General features: G+C 46.3%; 1 protein-coding gene across 2 annotated transcripts in view; it reads left to right on the forward strand.

Annotated features, from left to right (window-relative positions):
- DSCAM (DS cell adhesion molecule) overlaps positions 1 to 24,982 on the forward strand; it is a 569,269-nt gene that overhangs the window by 515,297 nt on the left and 28,990 nt on the right. For both annotated transcript variants that reach the window (XM_029579019.1, XM_029579020.1), the window contains 4 exons: positions 10,714 to 10,826; positions 13,410 to 13,559; positions 15,663 to 15,860; positions 21,565 to 21,870. In XM_029579019.1, the coding sequence (XP_029434879.1) occupies positions 10,714 to 10,826; positions 13,410 to 13,559; positions 15,663 to 15,860; positions 21,565 to 21,870 (767 nt within the window). The remainder of the gene's footprint in view (positions 1 to 10,713; positions 10,827 to 13,409; positions 13,560 to 15,662; positions 15,861 to 21,564; positions 21,871 to 24,982) is intronic.

Raw genomic sequence — 24,982 nt, forward strand, 5'->3', positions numbered from 1 at the left:
CTACCCACTAGGCTACTCCTCCACTTCTGCACATATTTAGCTTGCTTAAAAAGTGGCTTTTTGGTGGTGGTGGTGGTGGTGGTGATGGACGTAGTGTTTAGCCCAGCAGAGAGAAAAACAGCTTGCATAGGCGGCATTTTCAAAAGCGTTTGCACTGTTTTGCCCTTCCTCAGCCATCCACACAAATCAATAGGTGCAAAGCCCGTGGTGCTTTTAGCACATGGTCTCTGCGCTCGCTAATTTCCAAAGACTATCTGGGTATGAAAAGTAGCTACAAAGTACGCATGCTAAAAGTGTCCATGGACTTTACAACTGCATAGAATACGCAACATTGTCCCCTAGGGAATTTATTTTTAGGGTGAACTAGACCGTAAATCTCCTAGAATTCTGTAAAGGTGCAAGCAAAAGGCCACAGATGCCAGAAAAGGAAGACACATTTCTCTGAGCTGGGCTTCATCCAGATGATGTAAGACTTCTTCCCAAGAATGAGCTCATTAATAGTAATAGGGGACTTGAGGTTCATGCCCCAAGCCTCTTGACCTGTGTCTTATTAGACTGTAAGCTGCCTTGAGCGGGGACTGTCTTTTTTGTGTGTTTGTACGGTGCTGCGTATGTTGTATAGCGCTAGAGAAATGGTAGGTAATTAGTAGTAGTATAGCTGATGTGGTTACCTGATTTTCTTTCAGTCAATATTCATTATTTTTTTTTAATAACTATATATTCCATAATAAGAGTTCACTTCTGGTCTTGCATAAGGGGAAGGTGGTCATACAAACTACTCCTCATTTTATATCAAAGATCCATGTGGGGACAAAAGTGGATTCTTGTCAGGGATAGTGGATTTTCAAGCCAGGGGATCTTGCAGTGGAACCACAGGAACTCTGCCTCAGAAAGAATCCTGTAGAAACCATGAAGCTAAAACAGCATTAGGAAGCCCTGCACCCCAGAGACTCCCTACTGGGGTCCCCCAAACTGAAGGCTGTATATAGAGAGCCCTAGCGTGACACCCCTTTGCTGGTCCAACTGTCAGAGTTTGCTCTTGATAGCCTATTGCCTGGTCTTTTTTTCCTGCCTCTTCCTGGTGCCTGCTGGATCCTGCTTCATTCCTAGTCCTTGGCTTTGATCCCGGTCCTCAGCTCTGCTTCTAGGTCATGCACCTTTTCTGATTTCCACGCCACCTGCACCCAAGGATCAATCAGCCAGGAATGGCAGCTGCTTCAGGCAGAAGATTTTGGCTCCGTACCACCTGGCCTCTCTAAGATGTGCCCCTGGCCAGGTGCATCACCTTGGCGCTCTCCTTAGCGGAGCAGGCTGTAAGAGCATGGACCAGCCCAAAACAGATCTTATGGAGGCTGTACAAAGGGATACAGGCTCAGCCTCATTCCCTTCAGTGGAGGATGGACTCTCTCCAGGGCTTTACCGCCAATCAAGGTGAGCAATTCCACCCCATGGAGCCCCAATTTCTGCTTCCTGAAAAGTTTGGCAGAAATAGAAGCAAGTTGCAGGGATTCCTGCATCAGTGCAAACTCTTTTTTTGTTTACACCTGCACTCAGAACCGCTCAAGGTGGGGTTTATAATTAGCCTGCTCGCATGGGTAACACCATTTCTGAAATGAGATGATCCAGTCCTAAACCAAATAGACCTGTTTGAGTCTGCCTTCTCCCAGGCTTTTGGTGATCCAGATGGCGTTCAGTTGGTGGAAAGTAAGACCTTGGGGCTACGCCAGGGCTGGAGAAGCATGACTGAACACACTATGGAGTTTAACCAGTTAGCAAATGATTTAAGTCTGGAATGAACCCGATCCTATGTGCTAATATCCAGTTGGGTCTGGTGGCCCACCTCAAAGATGAACTGGCCCCGCTACAGCTCCCAGCCAACCTAGAAGCCTTGATCTTTTTATGCGCAAGAACTGAAAGATGCTTGGGAGGACAGAGCCAAGAGAAAGAAAGCTAGCTACAAACCCATGAGGGGGCAGTTAGGGCTCACCAACTGAGGAGTGCATGCTGGTCAATAGCGTGAAATACTACCTCTCTGAGGAAGAACAGGAGTGGCGCCATCAAGAGGGTTGTGTATGTGTGTGAAATTCAGACTTGTATAGTATTAAAGATCAGACGTCTAGGCCTCCTCTCATGCTTCTTTAAGAAGAGTTCTACATGCCGTAATAGAACAAATCTCTCATGTGGTATTTGGAAACTGCTTTTTAGTCCCAGTAGTAGGCAAACAAATAGGTGAAGAAGAAGCAAAAAGGAGCAATTTATCTTACCCATTGTTACTGGTTCTAGGGGCCTTCATCTATCATTATAGAACAGCCAACCCATATTATTTTATTAAACTTGAAACTGCTAGGGAAGAGCTTTGTCTGATGGGCCAAGGAGGAATACATGCCGAAGTCATATAACAAAATGGAACAAGAGTGTGGACTGAAACTTCTGGCTCTCTCTCCCTCTTCTAAGAAGAATGAGGAGGAGACTATGGTTCATAATCCGTAGGCCATTTAGTGGACAAGTTATCCAGCTAAAGTTAGTGGGATAAATATCCTACTGAGTATCCCTGATTAAAGTTATCCAACTACCTTTACCCGGATAACTTTAAACTTAACCGGCAAGATTTTGAATATCACCAGTTAAAAAGTGATTCGGGTATAGTTAGCTGGATAACTTTAACAGTGGTACATCTAGGAGAAAAAAAAATAAAAAGCTTGCAGGCCTTCTGGCCCTAACATATTCCTCCTCCTGTGCTGGAAATATACACTGACAGCTTGGCTCCTAAGTGCTAAACTAGAAGCCTACGCTTCCAACGTAGCTTATTAGCAACCCCAGACACGACAGGCTCGGGTCTCGGTAGGCCGCTACCGCGATACATTTGAAAAATAAAGGATCTTGAGGTGCCTGGACGTCTGGGAGGGTGTAGGTTTGAGTGAGTGGGAAGGTCGGGGGGCCAAGCAGTTAAATTTTGAGTGAGAGGGAGGAAGAGGGATGGGTTAGGCCAGAAGGGCCCACAAGCTTTTTCTTTTTTTTTCCCTAGATGTGCCTCATAACCGGCTATATTCTTTTGAGTGTAGCTGGTTAAGACTAAAGTTATCCAATTAACTAAACCCGGATAACTTTTTAACTGGTGATAACTTTACACCTGCTCTCGGGTACATCTACATTTAGGAAGAAAACTTATCGGGCCTAACTCCTAATATCAGAGTTAGCCTGTCGTTCGCCTAACCCCTCCGCTTCCCGGAATGCCCCCAACACGTCCCTTTCTTGTTCAGCTTATTCTTAGCCTGATAACAGACTTATCTGGCTAACAAAAATAAATATTCAGAGCTAGGCATTTAAACAGATAACTTACAAGTGTCTATCTAAATGGCTTTGCATATTAACCCCAATTTATATGAAAGACTTGTGGGCACCAGGTGCAGTGGAAGGTGCTGTGTCTGCAAAGCCCAGTCTCTCATGCAGGGTTCCTCCAGCACACTCAGATATGCAGGCTCTCATACCACAAACACAGGTTCTTCTCTTAATTTGTTCATGTGTTAAAAGAATTTTTGTCTCTTCCGTTTTGGTTTGGTTTTCAAAATTTACGTCAGTTGTAAACCAGACAACCTGAGCGATGCCGGGTACTTTTCATTAATATTCTCTGTTTAGAAAGCCCTGTCAAATCAGGCTCCCACATACAGGCACACATAGATAGGTGCACACACACATTTTCATATATAGACACAGGCTGCCACACACAGATAGGCACAAATACCCACACATACAGGCTCCTCCCCCCCCCCCCCCCCACACACACACACAGGCTGCCACTCATACACACGTTGTGTCATCTTCAGGCATCACCAAACCCCCTTCTTTAGCTGCCGCAGGATGGGGTCCATGGCTGCCCTCTCCTTCTTTGGCTGCCATGAGATGGGTCCTGCTGTGGCCCTCACCTTCTTTGGCTGTTGTGGGATGAGAACCGTGGTGGCCATGCTGCAGGCCTCCTCTTCTGGTGTTGGGCAGACCTGATTGTATAATCCCGAACCCTCAGGATCCGCCACTGTTGAGGATTCTGAACCGGTTAAAAAACAGTTCTCTCAATAGAGGATGGTAAATAGTGCAGTGCCCCAGAGATCTGTACTAGAGCTGATGCTTTCTTATCTTCTGTGACAATCTCTAATTAGCACTTTCTAGAGCTGGGCAACAAGAAACATAGAAACATAGAAATGACGGCAGAAGAAGACCAAACGGCCCATCCAGTCTGCCCAGCAAGCTTTCGCACTTTTTTTTTTCTCTGACATACTTATCTGTTTCTCTTGGCTCTTAGTAACCTTTTTTTATTCTATTTCCCTTCCACCCCCACCATTAATGTAGAGAGCAGTGTTGGAGCTGCATCTAAGTGAAATAGCTTAATTTAGTTAGGGGTATTAACCACCGCAATAAGCAAGCTACACCCATGCTTATCTGTTTATCCAGACTATGTAATTCAGTCCTTGTTGATTGTTGCCTGAATATAGATCAGAATAGAGACATCTAATATACTGTCAGTGTTATGAAGAGGTTCCCTATATGCTTGCTGTTAATTAGTTAACAAAATAAATCAATATTTATCGTTTTCACTTTTGTACGATTTTAAAATGTATAGCTATTATGGGCCAGACAACCCAAGCAATGCCAGGCAGGTTTTGCTAGTGACATATATAGAGACATCCAGAATCAAAATGAAATGGCAAAATTAAGTTTCATTCAACCTTCCTAAGGGCTGAAATTATTCGTACATTGAGTATCTCTGGGTGTTTACACTTCCACAACATGCAGCTTTATTGATTTTCCACTATGTCTAGTTATTGAAAAAAGTTGAGATTCAGCCATTTTGACTTTGACTAAGAAGCTTAGTTTGTGATACCTAAACAGGTTAAAAAAAAAAATATATATATATAGCAGCTATAATATCTCCTGCAGAGAAGAGAACCGGTGTCCCTAACTAAACTTCTGAAGTTTGTAGTGGCTCAAACTTCTATATAAACAGGAATTTTAAAGCTTCTCTGTGTCTCATAAAATATTGTCAATAGCGAAATTCAAAATTCACCAATACTTCATAGACCATCATCGAAGGAAATAAACAAATATGACCATCATATAAAAGATGGTAATGTCTACTTATTAGTAGAAAAAATGGTCTTTTCCAGACCTCATCTTAGGTTATAATCATTGGTCATACAATTGTGGGGTTTTTTTAAAGATTTTTTTTGTATGCAGTCTTTTGAGAAGAATAGAAAGTATGAGAACTTAATTTAAAACTCTTCTTATTCTTATTGGAGAGCCGCTCGTCACTGCCAGCGCTGTTTCAGTGTTTCGGTTTCTTAAAGCAATAGTGCGTCTGTCTTATTTGTCCTTTCACAGAGGTATTTGACTCGCAGAGATATCAGCTAAATGAAACCGGCTTGGTCCTTATAAATGCCGGTGTGAAAGTTAGCTTGTGCTAAGCTGTATCGCTCCTAGAAATGACAGCGTTGTAAGCTTATTCCTATTGCTTTAAGAAACTGAAACAGTGCTGGCAGTGTCGGGCGGCTCTCCAATAAGAATAAGAGGAGTTTTAAGTTAAGTTCTCATACTTTCTATCCTTCTCAAAAGATTGCTTTCCTTTTTTTTTTCTTCTTCTTTCAGTTTCCTTTCTGTATTTGACTTATTCTGGAGGGAATTCCAGAGCGGTAATGAAGCCTGCTGCCACCTATTTAGCAGATACAGGCTGTGGTTTGGTCCGGACCTCGGCCAGAAGAGTGGCTTAGGTGATAGTGGCCTGGCGACAACTCTGGTTGTGAAATAGTTCGGCTGTCGCAGCCTCCAAAGAAAATCTTACCAAGATGCCCTTTAAAGGCTCACTCTTGCTTGGGAGTGAGTTGGAGAAACTGGCCAGTAAGTGGGGCGAGTCTCTGGTTCCTTAGTTGCTGGATGATAAGAAACAGTTACAGCACCTCTTTCGTAGGAGGGGTTGTCTCTGGGGTTCCAGGCATTTTTGTCCCTACAAAGGGACAACCTTTCAGCGAACTCGGCCTTTCAGTTGGACTCAGTCCTTTCGTCCCCAACAGCCCAAGAGAGGAGCGGGCTTGGGTGGTGGACCTTCCTGATCCTCCCAGTGAAGGTTTACCGACCCACCTTCCAGAACAGGAAATAGGGGGACGTCTCTCTCTCTTTTATCAGAGGTTGGACTAGTGAGTCCTGGAGGTGATACAAGAAGGGTATGCACTGGAATTTCACAGTATTTCTCAGGTCCTGTTCATGGTGTCCCCTTGCCACTCCCCACAAAAGAAGCAGGCAGTGGAGTTTACACTTCAAAGGTTCCTCAGACTGAGAGCTGTGGTTCCGGTGCCTACATCTCAAGAAAGTATGTGGCGATATTCCATTTATTTTGTTTAGGCCAAGAAGGGAGTCCTCCTTTCGTCCCTTCCTGGATCTCAAGAGGGTCAACCGTCATTTGAAGGTAACTCATTTTTGCATGGAAACCTTACACTCTGTGATAATGGCGGTGCAGTCAGAGGAATTTCTGACCTCCTTGGATCTGTTAGAGGCTTACCTTCATATTCCTGTCCGAATGGAACACCAATGCTTTCTACGCTTTGCAGTGTTGGGCACCATTATCAGTTTCAGGCACTGCCTTTTGCTCTAGCCACTACTTCCACAACATTTTCCAAGGTTATGCTGGTAGTAGAGGCGGCCTTGCAAAACAGAAGGAATCCTAGTGCACCTATATTTGGGCGACTAGCTGATTCGAGCCAAGTCTCAGGAAGAGAGCCACCTGGTGACACACAAGGTGATCTTTTTATTGCAGGAGCTCAGTTGGGTGGTGAACCTGACCAAGAGCAATCTTCAGCCATCCCAGTCATTGGAATATCTGGGGGTCCGGCTCGACACGGACAGGACAGAGTTTTCCTATCGGAGGTTTGGATTGAGAAATTGATGTCTCAAGTGCTTCAGGTGATGAACACCATACGACCGATGGTGTGGTCCTACTTACAGGTGCTTGGCTTGATGGTGGCTACCCTGGAAGTGGTGCCGTGGGCAACGGCACATATGCTTCCTCTTCAGTGCTGTGCTTTATCTTGTTGGTTCAACTCCACTTGCCAATGGAAGTCTGCTCCCACCTCCAGTGGTGGTTGCAGGAGGATCATCTGAGAAAGGGAGCTCCCTTGTCCTCTCTGAACTGGTTGGTACTCATGACAGATATTAGTCTCCATGGTTGGGGAGCTCACTGTCTGGAGTTAATGGCCCAAGGGTGATGGAATGCTGAAGAGTCCCGCTAGAACTTCAATTGCCTGGAGGCCCAGGCAGTACAGCTGGCATGCTTGCAGTTCAGCCACAGTCTGTGGGATCAAGTGGTTCATGTGAAGTCAGACAACACGGCGATGGTGGCTTATAGCAATCACCAGGGAGGAATCAAGAGCCAGCAAGAGTAGCTTTGGTCATCTGCAGATGATCTTGGCCTCTGTCACTGCAGGAAAAGACAATGTAAGAGCAGACTTTCTCAGCAGGTAGAGTCTGGACCCAGGAGAGTAGGTGTTGTCAGCTGAGGCACTTCAGCTGATTATGGATCCCTGGGGCCTTCCGTTCCTAGACCTGCTGGTAACGTCTCGAAATGCGAAGGTTCCTTGATTCTACAGTCGCAGGAGAGATCTGTGGTCCCTAGGCATAGATGCTTTTGTACAGGTCTGGCCAGAAGACAGATTGCTTTATGCCTTTCCTGCTTGGCCTTTGCTGGGCAAGATGATTAGCAAGATCGAAGGCCACAGGGGGCTAGTACTCCTGGTGGCACCGGACTGGCCCAGGCATCCGTGATATGCAGATTTGCGATGACTCCTGGTGGAGATCCCCCTTCATCATCCGCCACCTCTCATTCTAGACGTTTTTCAGGATGGGTTGAATAAAGGTTTGGATCTTAATTCCTTAAAGGTGCTGGTTGCAGCACTTGCCTGTTTCAGAGGCCTGGCGCATGGTGTTTCATTGTCGTCTCATCCTGATATGGCCCATTTTTTGAAGGGCGTGAAGCACCTCAGGCCTCCCTTGAGGTTACTGGTTCCATTGTGGAGTCTTAACTTGGTGCTGGATTTTTTGGCGGGCCCTACGTTCCGACCACTGCATAGCTTTTCCTTGGGGTTGTTGACCTTGAAGACTGTATTCCTGGTGGCTATATGTTCATTGTGTCAAATTTCTGAGCTGCAGGCCTTGTCTTGCTGGGAGCCGTTCCTTCAGGTGACTCCAGGGGTGTTACAGCTGCAAATTGTTCCATCCTTCTTGATCAAGGTAGTCTTGGACTTTCATTTGAACCAGTCCATTTTCTTACCATCCCTGGATAAGATCAGGGATGCGGAGGAGTAGCGCCTCTTTTACTCCTTGGATGTCAAGCGACTTGTGCGGTATCTGGAGGTTTCTGAACCTTTTCGAAAGATGGATCGCCTGTCTGTTCTCCATGGCAGGAGTAAGCAGGGTGAACCGGCTTCGCGGGCTACCATAGCTCGCTGGATTAAGGAGGTAGTCACAGCCACGTATGTGGATGCTGGAAAGCCATTACTTACTCAGGTTAGGGCTCATTCCACTAGGGCTCAGGCAGTGTCATGGGCAGAAGTTAGTTTGTTGTCTCTCGTCGATGTCTGCCGAGCTGTGATGTGGTCCTCCTTACATACTTTTTCCAAGTTTTATCGTCTGGATGTGCAGGCCTGGAAGCATGCAGCCCTTGCACGTGCAGTGTTGACTGGACCGCGGGCAGCCTCCCACCCTCTTTGGTACATCTGTCTACACTAAGGAAAACAGAATTATCAAGTAAGTAATTTCTCCAATATGAAAATTGCTTTAAAAAAGCACAAGTGTATGACCAATGATTATAACCTAAGACGAGGTCTGGAAAAGACCACTTTTTCAACTAATATTACCGTCTTTTTATATGATGGTCACATTTGTTTATTTCCTTTAATGCTGGTCAATGAAGTATTAGTGAATTTTGAATTTCATTATTGTTTGATTGATTATTCACTCTTCGGTTTCATTTCTATCATAAAACATTGTGACATTTCGGAACTATAAATCCTGTGACTAAAAAGGGGCCATAGCGTTACAGAGTGAGGAGTATCATAGGGTCTCATGGTGCTATCTTCTGTCTCACTATGAAAATAACAAAAGGTCACCAAACTTCCACTTGTTAGCTCTCAGCTACATGTTGTTCAGTTACAATATTGGTTTGACTGAGGCAAGAGCAGTAAAACCATCATTAGAAGATATTTTAACTGGCCTTGGCATCTACAATTTTAACCTGTAACAAGGCTTCCCAAACCTGTCCAAGTGACCTCACAGCTAGTCAGGTTTTCCGGATAGCTGTAATGAATATGCATGAGGTAAATAAGCATATACCGGATCCTCAGGATAGGCAGATGTATCTCATGTATATGCACTGTGGATATCATGAAAACCTGTCTCGCTCTGGGGTCACTGGGACTGATTTAGGAAGCCCTGGGTTATAATAAAACAGACTGGTTAACCTAACAATCATTCAATATGCTGATAATACAGCTCCATTGGCAAAGATAACCTACAAGAGATGATAAATATATAAATATAAATAAATAAACAGATTATGCGTAACCTGTAAAACAGGGTTTCCCAAACCTCTCCTGGTGACCTGCTGGGTTTTCAGGATATCCATAATCAACAAGCATGAGCTACATGTGCATGCATTGGAGACCCAGCGGATGTGAATTTGCCTCATGATTATTCGCTGTAAATAGCCTGAAAACTCAACTTGACCGTAGGTCAACAGGACAGGTTGAACACCAAGTGGGGCAATAATCAGAAGTTTTTATGTGGGTAAATTAACGTTTACCCATGTAAAAACAGGTTCTGATTATTTTCCCCCTTACTCTGCGTGGGTGAAAATTTGTGCACGATCATAGCGCACATATGTTTTTAACCTGCTAAGAAAAAAAAGCCGGGGATGGAAATTCTGGATAATGACATTTCCTTGCATAATTTCTAGTGCATTCTTTGTGCCTGTGCTCCACGTGCAGAACCTGTAGGATTGCAAGCTGTACAGAGAGTCTCATTATTACTCCTCTTGAAGACAAAAATTCTGATAATCGGCTGTAGAAATATTTCCTGAAGGATGGAAACTGGAACCAATCAAAGAATATAAATATTTAGGTAGTTGGATCACAGAAGATGAAAAATGTTTAACAGAAGTAAAGAGAAGAATTAGGAAAGCCCGGAATGATTGTTTTGGGATTGTAAAGAGTTCCTTAGGAGGAATGCATAGATCTTCTCAGTGGTAGGATATAGTGTGAAACATGGACTTACACAAAAGAGATCATGAAGGCAATTGAAACTTGAAGGATACCTGGTAGGACATGATCTCAAATGAAAGGGTGCAGTTGATGATGGGAGGAGGAAGAACCCTGATAGAGGACCTGGTGAGAATGAAAATGTGATTTGCTGGTCTTGTACTCAAAGGATCTGGTGGTAGATTAGCTAATTTAGTACTGGAAGGTTTGACAGAGGGCAAAGGAGAGGAAAGCAAAGAGCAGCCTGGGGTGACAACATAAAAACCGGTTAAATTCTGGAAACAGGAGCAAAACAGAGAGGAAAGCTGAGCCCAGAGGGAAATGGGGGCGCCAAAACTGCCGGCCTTCGCATCAAAAGACAGCACTTGATGGTGGTGATGATGAGAAATGTATATATTTTTTTTCCTTATTCTGTCTGCAGCAAGAATACCCGAACTTCAGACACGCTGAACAAGCAGCAGACTCTCAGGATGCATATCGATATTCCCCGCGCACAGCTGCTCATCGAAGAGAGGGACACGATGGAGACTATTGGTATGCTAGCAGTGCCCACAGGGTCTGCTTCATTAAGGCTCTCCTTTAGGAAGAGAATGAGAGAAAACCATTAATGAATGAAGTCAATGGTCTTGTAATATGTTAACCATTTAAAGGTATTTATTTAAAAGTTTTTTTATTCCCATCGATTCAAAACACGTTGTTCCACATAAAAACATTTTTCAGTTGTGTTCCGCTTCACTCGGAGTTCTCTAGACCCTCACTATGGCTTCCCTTAGCCTGTGATATCCTTTGCAGCTGTTCTTGAAAATCTCTGTTGTTGATACCTCAACTGAATCTTGATACTAGACTGCTCCAGAACCCCATTATCAAAATTGTAAATTCTTTTATAGACTAAATTTACCTTAACCCAGTCCATGTGTTGTACACCAATGACTCCATGCCCTCTCACCTAAAAAAAAATAAAAAATTTTTAAACCACAAAGAAGGATGAATCTGGGGTGTTCTGCCTCAAACAAATCCACTTGTGTAGTGGCAATCTCTGCCCCCGACGTCCTGAATTTTCAGGTTTACCCTATGATTGCAACAGACAGCCCCGGAAGCATTCAGGCCATTAAACCTGATGCAGTGCCAAACCCAAATGCCAAACTCACCCAAGATGGTTTTGGTTTTATCGTCAGAGGAGATGTGTGAAAATGACATTCCAAAATGCTGCTGGGGGTAACTTGGTTCTCTTTGGTACAAGCTTATTCTCCAACTGTTCCATTGCTCCGCAAAAGCCTGCCACAGAGAGCAGCACTAAAGCACCGCACAGCATGCAGAAAAGGCCATTAAACTCTTCCAGGACTTTTCCTCGACGTCTGCTTGAATCTCCTTAGAGCCAGAATGAAATACTGGCTAAATAATTCTATTGTTACAGCATGAACTGTTAGATTTATGATGCTGGGGGTGGAATACTGAATAACAATTACAGAAGAGAATTGACGATAAGTAATGCATCACAGTTATAGAAGGGAATACTGGATATTAAATCCATAATTTTCAGAGGTTGAACTGTCCTGTGGAGTTACCACTTTCAGCAATGTGTTTCTGGCTGGTGTGCTGAGGATTTGTGACAGCACCCTGTGCAGCAGGGGAGTCTCAGCCGGGAATGTGCATGGCCCAGTTCGCTGGCAGTTGCTTGCACAGCTGTCTTGGCACAGAGGTTGAGCAGTCTGGCATCCACACTGTTTCTGCACAGAGCCTTTTTGGGTAAAAAATAATATATATATATACCAAGAATGGCAATGTGCAGGATGTGTCACAGCCAAGTTTACCTTGCTAAGGAGAAAATGTATCAGGGAAGCGTGGATAAAGCTTTTCCGCTCCTAAGTCCACTGGTGTCTACTTAGCAATGCATTAAGAGGTACCATGCTAGGATTTTCGCACAGCAGAATTCATTAATAAAACATGAAAGTCTGGGATAAAAAATGCTGTGGTGCTGTTCAGATTCTATGCAGGCTCTGCGATGCCTTGCTATATTTTGTTCCTATGGAGAATTATAGCTCTGGCTGCCTTTTTCTTTGTAGTCTGACTCTGTTGGAGCACAGGGAAATTGTGACTTGTTCTGTGGCATGCAGCAAGGGCTGGGGGGTGGGACTGGAATCTGGGTCTGACGATAAGCCTATGGGATTTCTCTCGTGCACTTGGGAGAAGGACATAGGTTTTTCTGCTCCTCTTGTTTGCCTTCACTCTGCATGTCAGCCTTTGTGCACCCAAGCTTATCCAGCAGCCCCCTTTCATGCTTATCGGGGTGGTGTACACTCCTGTGGAAGACTTTACCAGCTGATTGCAGTGCTAGTGCAATATTGTTCTAGTGCTACATAGCTAAATCATCATCTGGGCGTAAACAGAGAAGGATGATTCCCAGCACAGTATCCGTTCTACTTTTAGTCTGTTGTTTCAGTCTACCCTAAATGTGTTCTCAGCAGTGGCTCATTGATTCAGTCTGAGTGACTGCTAGGTTGTGCTACTGCAAGAGACAGAATGCGGAAAGAAAGTTCTGTTTGCAGTCCCTTGACTTTCTGGCTGCTTCTAAACTCATTTTAAGCGTCATCAGATCTCATGCTTTTAGCCTGAGGGAAGATGACCTTGTAAGATTACCATTTCTCGTTCTTCCTTCCCCCCTCCCCCCACTAACATTTAAACTGTTCAATTTCATTCATATTAGTGTCCCAGGTGGAGTGCCTAATAAAAAAAAACTAAGCTCACATTTTTCATGCTCACTCTACATCCCTGACACTTAGAAACCCCTCTTTCTTTTTCTTTTCTATAGGGAAACAGGTCCGTTCAATTCAGTTGAAACTTCAGGGAAGTCAGATTAAGAGAACCTTGTGAGCTCATCATGGAGCATTTCTAAAGCTGCCCCGCCATTAGCCAGGGCCTGTGCTCATAAGCTGACTTCATTTCTTGACTTGTCTGATTTTTTTTTTCCGTGATGTACTTGTGACGTAGAAAGTCTCATAACGGCCACGGTCACGCCCACCTGCAAACTTTCTGTACCAAAAAGAGAAGCCAGGCATCGTGAAATCTTCTCGCTTCTCCTTGTCCAGCTGAGGAATTTTTCTCTCCTGTTGCTTCCAGATGACAGATCCACGGTGCTGTTGACGGATGCTGATTTCGGGGAGTCTTCAAAGCAGAAATCGCTGACAGTCACACACTCTGTGCATTACCAGTCTGTCTCGCAGGCTACTGGGCCCTTGGTGGATGTGTCTGATGCTCGCCCAGGGACAAGTAAGTCGGATGTTGCAGCTAAAGCCTTACATACTCACTATTACATAGGAAGCCTTAAAATAAGAATGTTTCCTAAGGCCAGATCTAGTAAACATATTCCTCATAGACACGAAAATGAGAGCATGCTACAGGGCTTCTTAAGAAAAAAAAAATTAGCAAAGAGCAAGGTGGTGCTCTGTAAGGGTAAGCTGGAGATGTGGATTCACTTCCTTAGGCTTAGGCTCCTGCAACTTGCTTGCTATCAGGACCATCTCATTTATTTTTCCCCATCCAGCTATCCTTGTGTGGATGCCTCACGCCTGAGCAATTGTTGGCTTTCCTCTCATGATCTAAGTCAAAAGCTGCTCCATCTCCTTTTTAATTATTCGCACAAACAGCCAGGTCTCAGTACTTGTCATCTTCCTTCTGCCACTTGTGGTCCTTCTTGAGGTTTGAAGTGCAAGGGACAGCCTCAGGTTGGGTCCAGATCAACAGGAGAAGGAAGATGCAACCCGAGGTAGCACCACTCTCCTCCTGTTACTGACAACCAATCGGCATGGGCAGAGGAAGAACTGGAAGTGAGGAGGCCGAAAATCGGCAGGGTGGATGAAGGGAGAATCAGAGGGGTAAGAGTGAGAAAGGGGATAGAGAACAGGTGGTGTGTGTATGATCGAGAGAGGGGAGAGGAGGCGAGCAAGGGAATACCTCCCTCCCGCCCATTCCCTCCTCTGGTCCCAGATCCTCCTTCCTCTTTCCTTGGTTCCCTTACCTACTCCCATTCCTCCCCCGCCCCTCGTCTCTGATCCCCCTCCTCCTATGCCCACTTATTCCTCTCCTTCATCGATTCTCTCCTCATTCTCTTTCCACAATCCCCTCCTCTTATCCCTCTCTTCTAATCATCCCTGGATCCCCTTTCCTCTCAGTGGTGTCTTTATGGTGGTGGTTGTTGTGGCCCCGGCATTTGGAGCTCCTCAGAGGCTTAAAGCAAATCCGACTTGGCCCTATGCATAAACCTGCAATGAAAGTATCATAAAACAGTTCTGATAATGCAAAATTTGCAGAACCATTAAAGTCTGGTGCCTCAGGTTGCTGCCCAGTTTGCCTCCCTTAAGTTTGTCACTGCTCCTCCCCCCATCCCCAAAATCTGCTCTCCTGTTCGTCCTTCTCCATCTCCAGCACTCCCTCTCTCTTTCCCCTTTCTCCTCCTCCTCTCCCCATCTCTGATCTTCCATCTTCTCCCCCTTACTCCAGTCGGCTGCTCCCTCCCCATCCCAGGCTATGCTCTCCTTCCCCCCTCTCCCTCTCTCTCAACCATCCCTGAAATGTTGTCTTCTCCCAATTCCTGAGTTCCCTCTGTACCATCTCCGATAATCCCTGCTCCAGTCTTCCTGCTCCTCCAATTATCTCCAGACCTGTCCTCCTCCCTCTCCTCTTCCAACCGTGAGATACCCTCTCCCCAGGCCCCACCCCCGATTCTCAAGATCCCCTCCCTATGCTGTTTCCCTCCTCTTCCCTTCCCTGCACCTATCACTAAGATGACTTTCCCCTCACTCAAAAGAACTAGAACAAAATGAATTACCCAGATACATAAGAGAGAGGTCAGAAATGAATTTATTCTTATTTGATATTCTAATTAATGCAAAGGTATGCACATGTTAAATTGCTCCAGAATTTCAGAAACCTTGCTACAGAATTTTCTAACTCTTGCTACAGAATCTCCTTCTTGAGCTGCCGCACCAAGTGGGCGCTGTGACTATGAGTCTTTTCTTGTTAGCCGTTTGGTTAGCACATGGCTTATACACCACTACCTAGGAAAACAGCTGCTGCACAGTGAAAAAAAAAACCAGATCTTCACCAGTTTGAGGTGCTTAGCTCACCGCCAGGAATTTCTAAATACATTTTCACATTCAGATATTGCTTCGCTAGGCAGAATGTTGTCTCTGGGTTTTGAAGCACTGGTTCCAATGTCTACTTCTTTCCATCGTCTCAAAACCTTGTACTGCTGTCAGCAAGGCTTTGGTTCTTTTGGCTGCCATCTGTGATCGGGCTTTGCAAGGCATCCGGTAAGCAACCCCATGAGAGAATCTCTCTACATTTTTTTTTTTTTTTTTTTTTAAATCGTAGACCCTACCACAAGGAAGAATGCTAAGACCGGGCCCACAGCTCGCAACAGGTACGCCAGTCAGTGGACGCTAAACAGACCCCACCCCACCATCTCGGCCCACACCCTGACTACGGACTGGAGGCTGCCTACCCCTAGAGCCACAGGTTCGGTGGACAAGGAAAGCGACAGCTACAGTGTCAGTCCTTCCCAGGATACAGGTAATGTCTGCTCTTTCTAAAAACGTGTAGGGCTGCCCCTCATGACTAGGGAAGTACAGGCCAGCCTGGAATCCTGAAAGTTGGATACCCGTCCTCAGAGGCTCAGCTCGGGCCTCAGTAAGCCGGGGCCTTTTTAGTTTGCGTCCTTCTTCATTCTCCCAGAACTTGTGCCATGTCATCCATATTAGCGACCTTTGGACTCCTAAAATGACATAATTAAATAAAAAAGCCCAATCCTGGTGTTGATTGGATAGCAGAATGGGCTTAGAACTATCTCCATCTGCTGGTAGAGGGCACAACCTGTCTGCTTTTTCTGCTCGCAAGGGCACAGATTGCGGTTTTAGGAGCTGATTTTTTTTTTCCTTTTTTCATCTAAATGTATGATTAAGTTAAAAGGAGCTAGGGGTTCTTGGAGGAACAAAATGTCACCCCATCTGTAGTTACTTCAGCGCAGGAGAGTTACAGTTAGTTTGTAGAGGAATACAGAATATCGGGCCTGCCATCTGTTTATTTGTTTAGTTAGGGGTAATATTCAGCTACTGGCAAGCTTACATAGTTAGCCAGCTATCTTTAGCAGAATACTGAGTGGTTCGGCCGCACCATTGAATATACATGACTACCTTAAAGATAAGTTTATCCAGCTAACTTTAGAACTCTCTTACGACACAACCAAAGTTAGTCAGCTAAGTTATCTGGCTATCTCTGAACATCTGGCTAACTTAACTTTGCCCAGAAATGCCCCATAAGATCCCTACTTCATATGGCTAAAGTTTAGACAGATAATGAGATATTCAGCTAAGATTTAGCCAGATAAGTGCCCAAAATAATCAAAAGTCGGCATACTGAATATGGACCCCTTAGATTTTAGCTTACACCTGCATTGTTAGCTTAAGATGAGGTACATTTTAGGTACAGTATGTATTTTAAGGGCTTACAATCTAACAGGTCGATACAGTAAGGCCGCGGTAGAAACAGTGCGGCAGTGTCAGGCGCACCCTTCCTCCCCGCACGCACAGTTCTCTTCACTTAGTCCCCGATACTCTCTTCTAATCGCATGCAAATGCATGCCGCGGCTTTAAAGCGTTAGGGAAGGGTTAGGCCCGCATAACCCATTTTACTGTATAGGCGCTTAATACAGCGCCTATACAGTAACCTGGGTGTGCTGGTACCTGTCATTTCAAATGACATTTGAAATGACAGGCACCGGGAGGCAGGAGGCGGCGAAGCGACTTACTTCCTGCCTTTGGTTTTTTTGCTTTGCCGCTGTGTCTCACCTCCTCCCGGAGCAGGGCACGAAAGCAGTCTTGCTCTGGGAGGAGGTGAGACACAGCGGCAAGCAAAAAAAAAACCAAAGGAAAAAAAAACCTTTTCTGAGCCATCAGCAGCGGCGGCGGGATCCAGGGGGGGGGGGGGGGGGGGGGGGGGTACGTGTTCGATCGGGCGAATAGGCAGGTAGGCGACAGCGGCGGCGGCGCAGCAAAAAAACCCAAAGCGACAAAAGTAACTTACTTTTGCGGGGCAGGGGCAGCGGGATCGGGGGGGGGGGGGGGGGGTAGGCGGCGTGTTCGATCTGAGCCATCACTAGCTCCCCCGATGAAGATGGCTGCCTGCACGGGGGAAAGCGTTGCAATATACAGTTCGCCTGTACATAGTCTCCCCACCCTCCCTCCCCCGCCCTACCCCTAGCCTACCCTCCCCCTCCTCTCCCCCCCTTTCCCCTTCTCAATCGACTCCCATGGTTTCTTTTTTGTAATGTTTTATTTGTTCACTTTGTTATGTTTTCATTGTTATATTATATTATATTGTTGTATTGTTATATTGTTTTACTATATTATATATAATATATTATTATATTGATATATTGTTATATTTTATTAATATTGTTATATTGTTTCATTGTATCTCCCACCTGAGTTCTTTGTAAACCGGCATGATGTGCTTCACGAATGTCGGTAAATAAAAGTTAATAAATAAATAAAAATAAATAAATAAATTGGCCGCTGAAGACGTGACGTCACGACTTTTGGCGTCACGGGGTGTGACGTCACGTCCTCAGCGGCCAATTGCACGCTTTCCCCCGTGCAGGCGGCCATCTTTTTGTCTTCGTCGGGGGAGCTACTGATGGCTCAGAAACGTTTTTTTTTTTCCCACCTACCCGCCCGCCCGCCCGATCGAACACTCCGCTACCCCCCCCCCCACCCCCCCCCCCCCCCCCCCCCCCCCCCGATCCCGCTGCTGCTGCCCCGGAAAAGTAAGTAACTTTTGTCGCTTTGGTTTTTTTTGCTGTGCCGCCGCCGCTGTCGCCTACCTGCCTACTCGCCCGATCGAACACGTACCCACCCCCCACCCCCCCACCCCCGGATCCCGCCGCCGCTGCTGATGGCTCAGAAAATTTTTTTTTTCACCTACCCGCCCACCCAATCGAACACGCCACCGCTACTGATGGCTCACGCCGCCGCTGTCGCCTACCTGCCTACTAACCCGATCGAACACGTACCCACCCCCCCCCCTCCCGGATCCCGCCGCCGCTGCTGATGGCTCAGAAAAGTTTGGGTTTTTTTTCACCTACCCGCCCCCCGATCCCGCTGCCCCTGCCCCCTCGCTGCCTACCCTATGTTCTTTAAATTATGTGGATCAGTTACAGTGCAGATAAGTGTGGGATTGGGGAGAGGTCCCCCAGAAAATTAAAGAACCCCCCCAGTGTTTAAAAAATTATAACAGTTCTTAATAAAAGTAAAACCTCTCTTTTCCCGTTCCCTTTCCCGTGCGATTTTGGCACTACACTACACTAACACCTACTAGGGGGAGGCAGTAAACTAACACGTTAAGGCCGCGGCAAAACAGCAGGTTACTGAGGAGATAATAGCGCCCGTTACAGTATCGGAGGGGAATAGCTAATTCCTTCATTATACAGCTTTTTCGTTCATTTACATGCTGGGTGCGGAAAGGGTTATGCGTCTGTTTTAGGAAGCGCTAAGGACGCGTGAAACTGGAGACTGTATCGCTGGATGGCCTTACTCGTCTTTATTGTGCGCTCCCAGCACGTTACAGACGGGAAATCTTTAACTGAACGTTACTGTATCGACCTGTAAGTTTGTACCTGAGGCAATAAAGAGTGAATGAATTGCCCAAGGGTCAGCAGGATTTGAACCTTAGCCTCTCTAGTTCTCAGCTGCTGCTCTAACCACTAGGCTATTCCTCCACTGCTATGTAGCTATTAGAAGTTTTTATTTTTCTTTTAATTTGTTTTTTTTAGCTACCTTCCCCACCTTTCTTGATGGTGACTTGAGATCAGATCATATGTATATGCCTTTGGCTTGTTTTTGTTCAGATTTCCATGTCATGACTTGTGTTTTTTTGGCAGTCATGTATAATAATGTATAGCGTGTAAATAATAAGAAGAAAAAGAACTATCTTCCTTGCCTCTTGCCCCTTACCCATGATGTGGCCCATGCCATTGGTGATGGGGCCAGAAGACAGTATTTTGTGAAAGGAGCACCTCTGCCATGTAACTTCCCATGAAACAAATTGGCGGTGGTAAAGAGATTTTATAATGGTCCCCTAGCTATCCTCCTGCCTTAACTTCAAAGATATTCTTCCCTGTATACAGTGGTACCCAGAAACAGTTGAGGACCCACAGTCCTGTCACAGTAGCAGCCTCTAGCTCTTGCTTTGTAGGCATCAAAGGTGGCCCATAGCTGGCGTGTCTTGCACTCCATGACATTACAGGTAGGGAAATGGATTCATCATATTTAATCCTAAGGAATTAACGCTAGCAAAAGCCTTGATTTTTTTGTTTGTTCAAACTACCCACTAAAATAATTTGGGAAGGAATTTGAAAGGCTTTGCCTGGTTGCCCATTGGTAGGGCTGTCGGCTATCTTACAGGACATAGTAGACAACACACACACAGTGCCTGGTAAACAGTTGTGGGCATTTCTTTTAATAAAAGCACCTCACCGTTCACAGGTTCCCATGTTTATGGTGGTTTGAAAGCAGGCAGAGACCCTACAGGATCTGAGGCCATTACAGGGTAAATGTCCAACAGGGCACATAACTTCAGAAGTAGATACCTGCACAAACCCAGCTGACTTTCAGACACAAGGTACTGCCCGGACTTCCTGTTTTTAATGCAGCTAAAAGGCTGGGCACACTTTCAGGCAGCTCACAGTCCACTAATGCAGATTCAACTAACCCTTTGAACATGTACCCTTATGTTCTCAGGCATAAGAAAAATCTTTCCTCATCCCAGGACAGCTGTCTTGAGCAAAAACCCTGACTCGGCATCTGTCAATTAGAGTCTGACCAGATGTGAATATTAATTGAAACAGAACATCCCCTAACTTATTCACCCCCCAGTATACAGAATATGTCCCCCCTGAAAGAACAGGAATCTTCCATGAAAAGAGTGATGGGGGGGAGAGGAGGAAGCTGGAGGGCAGGAATGAATGAATGAATGACGTTCCAGGGCGCGTCAGCATGGGCCTTCCCCATCAGCTCTCTGCTTCCAATTAGGTGGTCTGGTTTCTGTGCAATCCAACTATAACCCTAGTAGCTGTGACTTCTCTAGCAGCAGCAAAGTCTGCATAACACAGTACATTGGACTCTTAAGTTCTGAGCCTCATCTCTGGGACGTGGATCTTCTTTTCTTCTCTTAACTGTAATAATGTGCTACTATGTAAATTCTCCTGGTCTCCTACTTCCCCCAATGCCTGACATTCTCAACCGAGAGGCAAGGAAATTTACAGGGTAATTCTCAGCAGCTATTACGGTAATTGATAAGCAATAGTAGCTTGTGATTTATCTAATGTTTGGGTACTTGCCAGATACCTGTGACTTGGATTGGCCACTGTTGTAAACAGGATCCTGGGCTTGCTGGACCCTTGGTCTGACCCAGTATGGCATATCTTATGTTCTTAGTTTGCAATGACTTTTTACCAGCATGCTTTAGTCTGAATTTTCAAAGCAGATTTAATGCCTATAAATCCGGTTTGAAACTTTGCAGCAGTGTGAGGAGCCAGTGCCCACAAACACGCAGGTGTAACTATGTGCCGGCATATTCACACGCATGCTTTCTGTGCGTAAACTGTGTGCTCACTTCCATCCCCCCCCCCCCCCCCCCCCCCCCCGAACACCTCTCTGTGGTGCACATAAAAGCAGCCAAGAAATGGCTTTTGTGCGTGTTTGACACATACGGTCCTCTGAGTAATTTGTGAAAGACTATTTTGGCGCATAGGACATTACTTTGAAAATTACCCCCTTTTAAACAAAGGTATGTAAATTATTTCCGAGATCTCTACCTTATAGGTCGTCTTCTTGTATTTGTGATAAATTGGTCAGGTAGTCCCAGCCTGGTACTGGGAGTGCATGTATTTATGCCGCTAGCCAGTGAGAAAAGCAGAAGACAGACAGAGGGCTCGGGTTTCCAGCGCCCCATGAAAAGCAGCAGAATCACTGGGGGGAAATACAGCAGTGTAAACCCATAGAAGGAGAAAAACAAAACCATGTTACTGCCTCGGAAACTTTGGGATTTCCTTCTGGGTGTTGCCCATACAGTCCAGCGGCCTTCTAAGCCCCTGGCTGGGTCCTGTCAGGCAACCCTTCCCCTCTGCCCTCAAAGGTTGGCCAGCCCCTATACTTTCAACAGGGGGGACCTTCCCGTGGCTCAGCTTCTGAACGTCTCCTCTGTTTCTTTCCCCGCACAGACCGGGCGAGAAGCAGCATGGTCTCCACAGAAAGTGCCTCCTCCACGTACGAAGAGCTCGCCAGGGCCTACGAGCACGCCAAGATGGAAGAGCAGCTGCGGCACGCCAAGTTCACCATCACAGAGTGCTTCATCTCCGACACCTCCTCGGAGCAGCTAACGGCAGGGACCAACGACTACACGGACAGCCTGACCTCCAGCACCCCCTCAGAGTCCGGCATCTGCAGGTTCACCGCTTCCCCCCCGAAACCTCAGGACGGAGGTGGGAAAGTGGTGAACATGGCTGTTCCAAAGGCACACCGGGCAGGTAAGTAGCAAGTCTCAATCCAAGCAGCTTATGAGATGTATTTCTGGCCGAAGGGCAACCCCCACCTCGCCACCCCTCCCCCCACCCCCCCCAAAAATAATTTATTCTAACCTGTATTGTCCCTGATTTACGAATGTCATGATGAGACACAGGAACCACTTGTGGTCTCTGAGGATGGGGAAGATTGCACAGAATGTGATCTGGATGGGCCGGCCCAGTAGCTTAGCGTCCGTGCTGCACGATGCCATGCAGAAGGTCCTGGGGTTCAGTTCTCCCCAGGCTGATGGGGTTGGGAATGCAGTGGGAGGTGGTGGTCACAGTCTCTGGGGAGGGGGAAGGGACACCCAGTGACCAATGACTGCAGGATCCCTGGAGGGCACCATGGCCCCCGAACAAGGAGTGTCGCTGCAGTGGCTGACTTGATAGTAAGCTGGGAGGGGATGTGTAACGGGGGAGAAATCCCTGGCTAGTGGCACCTGAAGACTCCTGGCGCCAGATCCCAGTCTTGGTTTCTGTTGAATTGGAGGCCCAAAGGAGCAGGAGGAAACTGACAGATGCCACCTCCTTTTCCCTCCCCCCCCCCCCCCAAAAAAAAAGAATAATAGGGGCTGTAGAGTACAACATTTCAAAGACGAATATAGCATACAAAGTGGATCAGCTTTTTCTTAAGGTAATGCTGAGTGGTAAAGGCAGAGCACCAGAAGCAAAAGAAGAAAAAAACTTTCAGATTAGGTGGAAATTGCTTCTAGAATTGGGTCATTCCTCTTTAAAGCATTAGGAGAAAATTTCCAAGCACCTCTGTATAAATCCTGTAGAACCACAGCAGAATTTCTCTGCAGAAAAGCACTGCGGGCCAGTCCGGTGGCTCGTGAGGATGCATCTGGGATCTTAACCTTCCATAGGTGGGCTGGAGCTGCTGTGGAGGCGTCGGTCACAGCGCCGAGGAGGAAATCATTTTAGTCATTACACCACGGTGCCACCTAGTGGCCGGATTCAGGGCCCAGGATTGCAGGGTTCCCCCCAAGGAGCCCTGGTGCCTGACCCTCCGCCGGGGACTGTCGCCGCAGCGGCTGGACTGAAGCTACGGTGGGAGAGGACATCAAATAGGAAGTAAAATTCCCCAGGGAGTTGCGCACAAAGGCCCGTGGGGGCGCCAGTTCCCAGTCCTCTTCTGGCGGAGCTGGAAGCTGAAAAAAAAAAGCAGGCAAAAAAGAAAAGTGAAAAGTAATGAAACTTCACGAGATATGTGTGCATGGGTAAAAATCAGAATATTTCTTTGGCAGTCAGAAAACTGCGCTGGGTGGTTCAATTCTCGTCCTTTAGTATTTCTAAAGAGCTCAAAAGAACTGCAGAGCTCTGAAGAATCCCTGTAGAAAGTCCTCCATTGTGTCTACGTTTCTGGAGAAAGCTTCCTGTACCTTTGATGGCATTGCAGTGATGCAATGCTTTGGCACGTCGCCGCAGTTCTGTGGCACGTTGCCCTAGCCGCCCACCCCCACCCTGCTCATGAAATTCCGCTGGGGGAGAGGAGAGGGCTGTGAAGTTGTCCTATTCCATGGTGGAGTGAAGGTCTCCTTGACGCACTGGCCTGCCATCTGCTGTGTCTCCTCTGCCGGCACAGAACGTACTGTGCAGACTAGCAGGGCTGACACCTGCATTCAATACCACGCACCTCAAGTATCACACCCGGGCCAGAGTCAGCGCTTTCTGCCTGCCTTCGTAGCACATTTATAGAAAAGGTGAAGTCAGACTGTCAAGGCCACTGGAGCTGAGAGTAATAACTAATTAATTTAGAACTAATTTGCCAGGAGTAGGTAAATCTTGTTTAGTTTTCTTTCATGTGAACAGCTGCCATCCTTGTCTCTTTGTACCGACATTGCCAAGTGTAATCCTTTTTTTTTTTTTTTTTTTAAGATAAGATTTGATCCTCTGTTCCTATTTTAGCTTAATAATTTTCCTGCTTTGTCCCTCCAAAGTATTCATCCCAGCCGATTCATTTCAGAGGGGGAGGTTAAGCCCATGCCCCTCATTCGCTTCCACCTTCACTTGTCCTGACAAATGCTTCCATAGTCAACATGTTCATGACTGGATGATATCCTCTTGCATTGTGACTCATTTTGTGTTCTTGTGGTGGTCTTTAACGCTTGTGAAGAACATCTGATCAGCACGCCTCAGACTCTTTTCTCTAGGGACCCGAGGGACTGAACCTAGATAACTCATAATGAGGGTCGCCAGTTATGTCTGTAGTTTTATGGATGAGGGTCAGGGCTCTTCTGCTGGGATAACAGATCAAGATCACATTCATGCCACCCAACAGGCATGAGCTGGCACTCACCACCAGTATGAGAATGATCTGAACTATTGACCTAGTGATGAAAGAGTCGGTATCCTGAGTCAGTCTACCAGGTCATCCAATGCCCCATGTACTTCTCTCCCTCATTAAAGAGTGGGGCTAAGCTAGACCTATGCTTTGCCTCCAATTTTACACAACACAAGGATCTAGCTGAACAGACCAGTGGTTGGTGCATGGAGCTGTAAAACTTGAACATTTGGATTCTAAGCAGATCAGCCAACTTCTCTGTGTGCAAACCCAAATCATAAACTTTGTGGAGCAGAGACTCTGTAACTGTCTCGTATAATCAGTTTACATTAGCGCTATTCAAACTTTGCTGCTCAGTTGAGACCAGCACTACTATACAGGCAGCATACGAAACCAAACATGACTCATCCCAGAGGAGGAGGAGGACAGCGGCAGGGACTGTGAACATGTGCTGGCTCACAGTCCTCACACCTGAGACCAAGATTCTAATGCCACCGCTGACCAAACATGACTCATCCCAGAGGAGGAGGAGGACAGCGGCAGGGACTGTGAGCCTGTGCTGGCTCACAGTCCTCACACCTGAGACCAAGATTCTAATGCCGCCGCTGACCAAACATGACTCATCCCAGAGGAGGAGGAGGACAGCGGCAGGGACTGTGAGCATGTGCTGGCTCACAGTCCTCACACCTGAGACCAAGATTCTAATGCCGCCGCTGACCAAACATGACTCATCCCAGAGGAGGAGAAGGACAGCGGCAGGGACTGTGAGCATGTGCTGGCTCACAGTCCTCA

Source organism: Rhinatrema bivittatum, chromosome 15, assembly GCF_901001135.1.
Source record: "Rhinatrema bivittatum chromosome 15, aRhiBiv1.1, whole genome shotgun sequence".
NCBI lineage: Eukaryota > Metazoa > Chordata > Amphibia > Gymnophiona > Rhinatrematidae > Rhinatrema > Rhinatrema bivittatum.